At 36.7% G+C, this 11,372-nt stretch overlaps 1 protein-coding gene across 2 annotated transcripts; it reads left to right on the top strand.

Moving 5' to 3' along the window:
• Positions 1-5,906: 5,906 nt before the first annotated feature.
• Positions 5,907-9,845, top strand: LOC145133788 (putative sugar phosphate/phosphate translocator At5g25400). Of its 2 annotated transcripts, XM_079068748.1 has the most exons (3): positions 5,907-5,921; positions 6,139-6,146; positions 8,825-9,845. In XM_079068748.1, exons 1-3 carry the CDS (start codon positions 5,907-5,909, stop codon positions 9,843-9,845), a joined length of 1,044 nt encoding a protein of 347 aa, XP_078924874.1. The 2 variants fall into 2 exon arrangements, with proteins under 2 accessions (XP_078924874.1, XP_078924875.1); XM_079068749.1 differs by lacking the exon at positions 6,139-6,146 and having other exon boundaries at positions 5,907-5,928; positions 8,830-9,845.
• The last annotated feature ends 1,527 nt before the right edge of the window (positions 9,846-11,372 follow it).

Here is an 11,372-nt window from a genome sequence, read left to right as displayed (position 1 = left end):
TACAGTTTTTTATATGTTTTTTGTTTGATTCGTTGTATAAGGATGATAAAATTAATCATAGTGGCTTTAATGAGAAAAATTGATTCAAAGAGGTGTGAGTTTAGCCGTTTTAGTAGTATGGTTGAACAGAATGAGGGCTTCATCACAACTCATTATTATATTGTAACCTAATAATTTAGTTTATTTGTTTTTTTGTTTTTGTAATTTTGATTCAGAGATTAGGTATAGCAGAATTGTTGACATGAATTTGCTTTTTAATTTTGAAACAAAATAAACTCAACAAAACAGGTCATTTAAACATCAAAAGCAAACAAAAAATCAAATTCATCGGCTCATAGGGATATTAAACGAAGAGAGGATAACTAAAAAGCCACACGAAAGTTTATTTTTAGATTTCACATCATTGTAAAAGTTTTTATGTTATATAGGAGTATTTACTCATGTTAACATACGATAAGATAAAAAATAATTTAAATTTCATTAGAGAAAATAGGGATGTCTATCATAAAAGTATAAGAAATAATTGTTTCTATTCATTTAAGATGGATCATAACATACAAGTTTATGGCTATTGATTAGTAAACTAATTTCATGACTACTGTTTGAAAAAATTAATAGAATTTATTTGTTGTTTTCTTCTTATTTAAATAGAAATTATATTTTTTAAATAAACAATCTTTTTTAGAATAAAAAATATAATATCTTTTAAACCAAATCATTTACCACTATATATTATATATTTTTTTCTCTATTCCCAAGTAATGTCATATATATTATTTATAGTTTAATAATACTTAAAATTTTAGAATTCCTAATATTTTAGAAATGGATCACAATTAAACAAAAGGTAAATTATATATTTATTTTCAAATGTCATGCCTTTTATATAAATTTTTTTATAAATTGTTATTGTAAATAAAATATTGAAAACTTTGTATTTATATTAATTAATATTTAAAAAAAAGTTGGTAGGTAAAAACATCAACATACCCCATTCATAGGTAAATTGTGACAAAAATAATAAAATCTTACGTGGCACTTATGTGACATACTTTTTTCGTAGGGAAAAACGTTACGACATCCTTTAGGCTTAATCGAAGTAAACTATTCACCGTGCCACATTTTATGTGTACACGTACTTAAACTTTTTAACTAAAAATATAGCATAGTTTTACTTTCATTAGGCTGAAGGGTGTCGTGAACTCTTTACCGTCGGGAAGCCAACATGTCACAAACTATGATTCACACGGGTGAAAAAATAACCTTCTGGCATGAAAACGAAATTAATCGCCACATAAAAATATCTACCAAAAGGAACTATCTGGCGCCGCCGCATCGCGCGGGTATCCTACTAGTATATATATATATATATATATATATATATATATATATATATATATAATCCCAGAAAAAATATTTATATATATCATACCTCCACCAAGCACAAAAATGTTTTTTTGGATATTCTTTTGAGGACCGTTTTGACTTGTATTCCCACCTTAGCGAACTTGGGGCATCGTAGTATTATTATGTAGCTTGCGCTTTGCCCAACTTGTTTGGAGTCCGTTGAGATGGTGGAGCATGTCTTCAAAGACTGTCAAGAGATTGTTGGCATTTGGTCGATGATTGGTAAGTGGTGGGGGATTAATGTTCCGACCCAATGCTTAATTGATGTGCTTATTAGATGGGCCGGTGATATTTTTCTTTCAATTTATCAACATAAGTGTTTTGATGCGGTTGTTATTACAACCTTTTGGGTTATTTGAAAATTTTATAAGGGAAAATGACGCAACGACCCTATTATGTATTTCGATTTTGCCCATTAAGTCCCTAAAATTATTTTCGAGTCTTTTAAGGGAACAATATGGTTTTTGTCGGGTCGATTTGGTCACTTTGGACAAAATGAAGGGGTAACCCGGTTACCCCTTTGCCACATAGACCTTGACTAATCTCTCTCTCTCTCTCTCTCTCTCTCTCTCTCTCTCTCCACAAACTGAATCAAGCACACAAATTCAAGAACTCATCTTATTCTCTTTTCTCTCTTATATCTCCTTTTTTCTTTATAGAACCAAGTACACTAGAACTCGAGATCTGAAAATCGATCCCCAAAAACAAGTTTGTTCTTTCTCTCCGAACGAAGACCACAAAATAAAAGGTTTTTTCTTGAGTTTAGAAACAAACGCACACACATTTATGGAAATCGTTTTTTTCTTTCTTTCTTAGATCGACATTTGTAGAAATTGTTTTTTCTTGTTCTTTCTTCCAAAAAGAAATCAGGCACACGATGAACCCAAAAATCAATGAACCAAGAACATCAAACCCTAGATGAATTCTAGAAATGACCTATCTCAGAAGTCCAAACACAACTCCCTGAAACATGAATTTCTTGTTGATTTTATCGTTTGATTTTCCATTTTGAATTACTGTTTGAATGATTCTTGGTTGATTTTTGATTTCTGAACTTGATTTTCTGGTTGATTTTCCGGTTAAATCCGAATATTTGAATTTCTAGTTGAACATGATTTCGATTTCATAAGTTCAAATACAACCCACCATTGCAGGTTTGATTTTCTGGTTGAAATTGATTATTGAAATCATGTTTTTTCTGCTTGAATCGAGTATCTGGTGGTCCAGGTTATGATTTTTTTAATCTCTGGGAGTGAAATGAATTCGATGTACATTTGATGAATTCAACATAGGTGAACAGTGATGGTTGTCAATGGTTAATAATGATGGTTACCGAAGTAAATATGGATGTAGAGGTGAGAAGGCCTGCATAGAGAGAGAGAGAGAGAGGGGTGAGGTGGATTTAATTTATTTTTTTAAGTAACTAAAAGTCATGTGTCTATTAACCGGCTAAAAAGGTTAAGGGGACTACATGAACAGATCACTAATTAAGGACTGAATGGGCAAAATCAAACACATAGTTGGACCGTTGCGTCATTTTCCCATTTTATAATGCCGAAGTTTTTGGAATGGAAAAACCTAAGAAGCACTATCTTTTAATCTCATATTCCTTTCTTGACACTAGAAAATACCCAAAAAGAAAAGATACACTTAAAAATATTGAAATGCATGTGTCATCTTGTTCTCTTGTTTTTTATACCTAAACATATATGTATAGACAACCAACATAAGTCAATTTCTCTTTCAACTTTATGTTATAATAATTAGAACATTTAATCTACAATATATGTAGCATTAATAACTAAATATGGCAGCGATTTAGGCTACTGGGTGTGGTGCCACACTTGTCACGGTCCATGTGGTCTTCTCGTCATATTTGCCACACTTTAGCCAAAACTTATCATTTGCTAGGTGCGGGTTGTCACACTTGTCATGTTACTTTTTTTTTAATATACAAAATAAATAATTCAAACATAGCATTTTTTAAAAAAACTTAAAATTCATTAAACTTAAAATAAGAATACAACACACAAAAAAAACATAGAAATTCAAATTACAAACCTAGGAATGTGAAAAAACATAGAAATGTACAAAAAGAAAACAATAAAATTAAAAAACCTAAGCTAGTGTTATATTTTTTTGCAAGCTCTTCTTTGGCTTCTAAAGCCAATTCTCGTTCACGTCCGGATAGCTTGTTTGTGGGTCTCGTTAAAGTGGACACGACACGAGTTTTTTTTTTTTTTTTGTGCAAACTCCAATTATTGCTTTAAGGACGACTTCAACCTGTCCATTTTTGTTGTTATTTTAGCGACGTCTTCGGAAGTAGTTACCGCTGTTTTTCCCTTTCGTTTGGCATTGTCTCTTCCCATGGGACGAGTGGCTCTTGGAACCTCTAAAGACTCCCCTTCATTGAGATCAATCCCGATATGCGCATCGGACGATTGACTATGTGTCGTTTCGGATGTTTTGCTTCTTTTAGACGAACCACCCGTAGAAGTTTCGGAAGAGGCCACATCTTGCCATTTTTTTTTGACAATTTTACAATGTTCCAAACATGTAAAAATTTGAATGGCGCCCCTTTTTGTTCCCGGTACATGTCAAGAGATTTTGGCAAAATGGTTTCGTCGTTTCCACCACTTTGCCATTTCCGTTTCACACTCGAAAACAACCCGTTGAACTCCATCACCACTTTGTTAACATTTCGCCACTTCGAATAAATTTGGTATTTTTTCCGGTAATCACCAAGTTTCATCTTGTTGAGAAAACGTCGCGTGATTTTCCGGAAGAAAGTTGGACAATCTTGGTTGTTTCCGACCACCGGTTCTTCGTAAACGTCTACCCAAGCACGAGCTAACGCCTATTCTTCGGCGGATATACATTGCTTTGGTGGCGCCCTTCCACTTTTTTTTGTTGTGGTGGATTCTCTTCCGGCTCGGATTCCGTTTCCGGGACGACTTCGGGATCCGCTTGAGTTTGGAATTTGGTTTGGTGGTTGATTGGGGAGTCGGGAAGATCATCAAATGGATTGAACTCATGTATCATTTGGGATGAAAAGTTCATTTGTGGTTGGTTTTGAAAATGTAGTTGTCTTTGAAATTGGGGTTGGTTTTGGAATTGAGGTTGGTTTTAGTATTGTGCTTGATTTTGATATTAAGGTTGGTTTTGGGCTTGAAATGAGTAGTAAACACCACCAAAGTGTAGATTTGGTGGAGAATAAATAGGCTGATCGCGTTGATTTTGAATGAAAGTTGGTGAAGAAGGTGAGGTGTTTGGGTTTTGAGTGTTTCTTTTAGTATTTTTTTGAGCTTTTGGGTTGGAAGAGAAAACAATTTTTTTCACAAAACTTGAATTGTTTGAGTGAAAATATGAAAATGATGAAGTGGGATAAAATATGAGAAGTAGTGATATTTATGTAAGGTAAAAATGGAGGATTTTTTGAATTTTATTTTGGAAAAAACGGTCACATTTGACCCTCCAACATTCAAATTACCAAACCCAATATACTCTCTCGCATCGGTGAATTCTAGCCAAGTTACCGAGCCGAGCTCGGCATGCCGAGGGGTCGGCTCAGTGTGCGCCGAGTTCACCGAGCTCCTTGCCTAGTAAGCCGAGCTCCACACCGTCCGACCTCAGGGCTTATAAATCTAAAGGTTTGAGTCTTTGAGAGCTAAAACTGAAATGAGACAAAAATCATAAATAAATTCAGCGTCGTAAAGCATAAATCGATTCGACAGGATCGTAAAGACACATTATTAAAAAGTAGAATGCATTTCTTGCATGCATATTTTTTTTTAATTTTCCGTGTTTATGTTATGTATGTTTAATTGTATTTCACGTATGAGTCGGGTCACATATAATGCATTTTTATTTTTGAATTTCTGTTTGTTAATTTAAAAAAAAAATCTTAAATACTTATTTTCATATAAGTATCGGTATAAATTCTAGTTTCTTTTCGTTTTCATGCTTATTTTTATGTGCGTTCCTTAAGTATGAATTTGATCATATATAATACGTTTTCATTCGACGGTATATATTAGAGTTAGTCAATGATACTAATGTCGTATATTTATCTGACAACAAATACAATGTTAACTATCTTTTATAAATACTATCATAAAAATTTAACTTACAAAACGGATTGATGTCGCGTAACAACTAGAAAATTAATAGAAAAAACATGATATTGTTTAGAAAAGCAAAATTATTGTGTAGAAATTCCATGATATTCTAATACAACAACGTTGTATATGTTTTAACATCTCACCCCTCATAAAACTATAAAACGACAAGGTACACCTTTTTGCCGTTATGAACATATGATCTTCCACTCCACCCCCATGAAAACGGAACTATTTTCCGCGTTTCTCTTCCCTCTCTCTCACTGAAAACCTAATCGAATACACAATCTCAAAGCTTCCAATTAGAATCACACTTGCCAAATCAGGGTATAAGGGATTTTAATTTTCTTCTTCCGAATCAACCGATCTGTTCCTGAATCAATGGGGAAAGGAGGAGCTTTTTGTTAGGATCGAGACACTTAACACACGACTCTAAACACACACACACAGCTCACGAAAAACAAGAACACAAGGATGAACACGAGGGATTTAACGTGGTTCGGTCCTTCTCTGACCTACGTCCACCGGTAACTAGGAGTTTATATTTCTTGGTGCTAATCTGCACTCACTCTTTGTTGCTTATTTTTACAATACAGATGAGACTCATATATAGAGTCTGAAGTAAACAATTGAACAAGAAAAGCAGCCATGAAACATGCATCCGGGAAATATGGATCACCTCTCCTTTTCCACCTTTTTGACTTCCTTTTCTTCCATGTTTTCTGCCATGTTTTCTGCCTTTTGACCAGCCCAATGGCTTCACACTCAACAATCTCCCACTTGAAGCCACGAAACAATCTTCACCATAGCTTCAACTGTGTATCTGTATTTCTGTAAAAACTTTTGATCTTGACTCATTCCTAGTTACCCTGGCCTTCTCTTCAATTTACCTGAAGGCTAGTTGAAGCTTCCGTTAGCTCCAACACATCAGTCATGACTAAGTCTGCCACTGACCTGTTCTCTGTCTCCACCGGCTCCCACTGAAATGAACTGCCCGATCCTGGAACATCTTGAGAACAAACGACACTCTCCATATGAAGCAGATAATCTGGAGAGACTTTTACAGATGGAATACTGGTTCTCTTAACCCACTGTGTTCTGGGTATTCTAGCTGAAGCACAACCCTTGCTCCCACTGCTATGAATGCCCTTGACTGGTTTTTCTGAACCGTTCCAAACACGTTCAACCTGAATCTGACCTGTGACTCTGGGTTTGCCATCTGCAAAGCAAACCTTCTTCTGTCCACGAGACTCTATGAACCGGATTTTGTTTTTCTTCTGAACTGGGACGGTTACTCCCTCAGATGGTAATCTGACCATATATAATGAACCCTTCTTATGTCCAAGAGCTATCACAAGATTTCCTTTGACAACCTTCCACTGCCCATTCCTGAACTTAACCTCGTGTCCCTGTTCATCCAACTGCCCAATAGAAATCAATTGTTTCTTCAGACTTGGAATTACCCGGACATCCTTCAAAGTCCATGGACCAACTGGAGTCTTCAAAACTAAGTCACCTATGCTCGTCACATCAAGAACCTCATCGTTCGCCAGTCTTACCTTACCAAAATCTCCTTCTTTTAGATTCTGCAGTGCTTCACGGCTGTGGGTAGCGTGAAATGAAGCACCCGAATCCATAACCCAGGAATCCACATTGCTCTCCACACTACAGATCAAAACATCATCATCTGAATGGTCTACTGCAGCGTTAACTTCTTTCTTGTCTTTTGGACATTGATTCCTGAAATGTCCAACCTCTTTACAGTTCCAACAAGTCACATCATTTCGAGTCCTCGACTGACTCCTTCTCCTGTTCCCGCTCCCACTACCTCTGTTATTTTTTCTACCTCTGACCGCATTCAATTGTTCACTTGATGATTCCCCAGAATTTCTTCGTCTGACGTCTTCGCCTAGAATTAAATCCCGAATTCCCTCAAAAGTGAGCTCTTTCGATCCTGAGGAACTAGTAACAGCTGTAACTGTTCCGGACCAACTGTCAGGTAATGATGATAACAGTAGTAAAGCTTGAACTTCGTCCTCAAATTTTATTCCCACTGACCCAAGTCTGGATAAAATCGAGTTCAAATTGTTGATGTGTACTGTAACTGAACTTCCTTCCCTCATCCTCGTGTTGACTAGCTCCCGAATCAGGAAGACTTTATTTGCTGCCGACGGCTTCTCGTACATATTAGACAATGCCTCCATGATTCCCTTTGCCGAGGTCTCCTTCAAAATGTTGAAGGCAACATCCTTTGACAACGTCAGTCTAATAAATGCCTTGGCCTTCTTATCCAAAATCTCCCAGTTTGCCTGTGTTATCGCCTCCGGTTTTTCACCTAAAACTGCGTCCAAGTCTTTCTGCACGAGCAAATCTTCAATTTGCATCTTCCACCAACCAAAATCTTTCCCATCAAACTTCTCAATCTGAAGCTTACTGTTTTCTGCCATTTTCTGAAAGTTCAGGGGCTAAACTGCAATTTTCTGAAAGTTCAGGGGCTAAACTGTAATTTTTCAAATCTGCTACAGTGTTGCTACAGTGCCTGCTAACGTCACCGCTGACGTCGTGCTACAGTGCTTGCTACAGTTTCTGTTGACGTCACTGCTGACGTCGTGCTACAGTGCCTGCTACAGTGTCGTCTTCTCCGGCTGAACTCCGGTGCTACAATGTCGTCTTCTCCGGCGGAACTTCGGTGCTACAGTGTCGTCTTCTCCGGCGAAACTGGTTTTTCCAGTAACTATTCCGGCAACCTTTGACCGGCGATTTGGACGTCTTTCGGTGGTCAAAAAATTCAGAAAAAAATATTTTCGGAATCTTCGGAACGAGACCTTTCCAACGGTATACACCAAAATCGTTTTAGACGAAAAAAAATTTCGACCAAAAACTGAAAATCACCTTCTGGAGCTAAAACCTTGCTCTGATACCACTTGTTAGGATCGAGACACTTAACACACGACTCTAAACACACACACAGCTCACGAAAAACAAGAACACAAGGATGAACACGAGGGATTTAACGTGGTTCGGTCCTTCTCTGACCTACGTCCACCGGTAACTAGGAGTTTATATTTCTTGGTGCTAATCTGCACTCACTCATTGTTGCTTATTTTTACAATACAGATGAGACTCATATATAGAGTCTGAAGTAAACAATTGAACAAGAAAAGCAGCCATGAAACATGCATCCGGGAAATATGGATCACCTCTCCTTTTCCACCTTTTTGACTTCCTTTTCTTCCATGTTTTCTGCCATGTTTTCTGCCTTTTGACCAGCCCAATGGCTTCACACTCAACACTTTTAGTGAAGCCGTATTGAAGAACATCATCCTTTCCTACACTTACGTCGGCATATGGATCTTCCTCAGCTTCACCGTCATTGTCTTCAACAAGTACATCCTCGATCGAAAGATGTACAATTGGCCTTACCCCATCTCACTCACCATGATCCACATGAGTTTTTGTTCTTCTTTAGCTTACATCCTCGTCAGCATCCTCAAAGTCGTTGAACCAGTTCAGATGACTCGTGACGTTTATCTAACATCTGTCGTCCCAATTGGTTTGCTCTATTCTCTTAGCTTATGGCTTTCCAATTCCGCCTACATTTTTCTATCTGTTTCCTTTATTCAAATGCTTAAAGCCTTGATGCCTGTTGCCGTTTACTCCATTGGTGTTTTGTTCAATAAAGAAAACTTCAAACCCAGAACCATGTCCAATATGCTTTCCATTTCTCTTGGTGTCGCTGTTGCTGCTTATGGTGAAGCACAATTCAACGCATGGGGAGTTGCATTACAGCTTGGGGCTGTTGCTTTTGAAGCTACTCGTTTGGTTTTGATTCAAACCTTGTTGAGTTCAAAGGGTATTACGTTTAATCCCATCACTTCGCTTTATTATGTATCCCCTTGTTGTTTGCTTTTCTTGTCTATTCCTTGGATGATCGTTGAGTACCCATTGTTGAGCGAGGCTTCAAGTTTCAAGATTGATTACAAAATGTTTTTAACAAATTCTTTCTGTGCTTTTGCATTGAATCTTGCTGTGTTTTTGCTTGTTGGGAAGACTTCTGCGTTGACTATGAATGTGGCTGGGGTTGTTAAGGATTGGTTGTTGATCGCTTTTTCTTGGTCTGTTATTAAGGATACTGTGACTCCTATTAATCTTTTTGGTTACGGGATTGCTTTCATGGGTGTTGCGTATTATAATCATGCCAAGTTACAGGCACTTAAGGCTAGGGAATCGGAGAAGAAGCCTGATCTCATTGAGGCAACAAAGCTGTTGGAGGAGAGTAAACTTGAAAATGCAATAAAGAAGAGTGAGTCTGCAAATTAAGATCATGAAGTTTGTCGGGTCTTGACTCTTGAAAAAAGCTTTAGCCGCACCCTCCATTGCTTATAGCTAGCTTTTGCTTGCTTTGGTTTGTAATCTAACTTTGATACTTGTTTGGAGATTTCACGTAAAGTTTGAGGAAATAATTAATGTGCATTTTGAGTTTGATCAAGAAGCTCTACAAGGAATTATGTGCATTGTAAGGTAATAAGGATTATTTATTTGGGCAAATCAATTTTTTACTTCTTTCTTGAGCCCTTTGTGTGGCTTTATGAATGAAGATCATGAAATGAATAGAATAATTCAATCAAATCTACTAGATATGACATTGTCCTACAAACTTGATGCATTTGTTGGTTTCTCTTTTGTTAACTTTCTGCGATATTTCCTTAAAGAAAGTTAACAATATTTAGGAATTTGTCGTTTGTTGTCAAGTTGGTTAACAACTTGTGTATTTTCATTATAGGGCGGGCACACTGATATAGCTGACCGAATCGTATCAGTACATTTCTAATGTCACATCACAATACCCAAGTTAGTGACAACTTAGCCAATATCACTATTGGTGTCAAGATTAACCTCGAATGTTTGAGAAACAAAGAACCAAACTATAAATGTAATTTTGTTAGTATATTGATACTGAGCTCACGTGGTTGTTAATTAGTTGAAGCGCGTGTGAGTTTATTAGTTTGTTACTGTTAATTTAGTCGGTTAACCTTTTGTGTATATGTACTAGATTGTATGTATGTAACATTATTACAATAATCAAACACAAAAGCTTCTAGCCTTATTCTCTTTCTCTCTCTCTCTCTCTCTCTCTCTCTCTCATCCATCTAGATGATATGGAGCACAGTTTTATGTTCATTGATCCTTTCATCTATGTTCCTTGTTTTGTTTTCGAGTTCATCCTTCATCTCTTTCTGATCTAAATTTCCACATCGATGTCTTCACAATCCTCTCAATTTGTTCAAAGTCACAATCAGAACAATTTTTTTGATCCTTTATACCTTCATCCTACATATCACCCAAGAATGTTATTAGTTTCTAAAAAGTTTGGTTCGTGGAAAAAAGCTATAATGATAGCTTTATTGGCAAACAATAAGCTAGGATTTGTGAATGGTAGAATTACCAAGCCTTATCTTGATCATGTTGAAATGTGGAGTCCAATTTCGAAGATGAAACATCCCAAAATATGGTCCCAAAAATTTCATTTTTAAAATAGATAAAATAGTATTTTCAATTATCATCCATACATCTCAACAAAACCAATGTATCAAATGTCATAAAATCGGAGCGATATCATATGCAGAATCCTAATGGTGTGTGCGATGCAGTCAACCTGAGCTCTTCCCCTTGGAACTGGAAGTACCTGAAACATAAACTAAAAACCGTAAGCACAAAGCTTAGTGAATTTCCCATAATACCACATACCATACATACATACAATAACATGTAATGGGTCCTGCCCAGTCTTCGGGCCCCGCCCGACATCGGACCCCGTCCGGCATCAGGCCCCGCTCGGTAATAGTT

This window comes from Lactuca virosa, chromosome 8 (assembly GCF_052849685.1).
Source record: "Lactuca virosa cultivar CGN04683 chromosome 8, Lactuca_virosa_CGN04683_v6, whole genome shotgun sequence".
Lineage (NCBI taxonomy): Eukaryota > Viridiplantae > Streptophyta > Magnoliopsida > Asterales > Asteraceae > Lactuca > Lactuca virosa.
The sequence above is the reverse complement of the archived record's forward strand: the minus strand, read 5'-3'. Positions and strand labels throughout refer to the sequence as shown.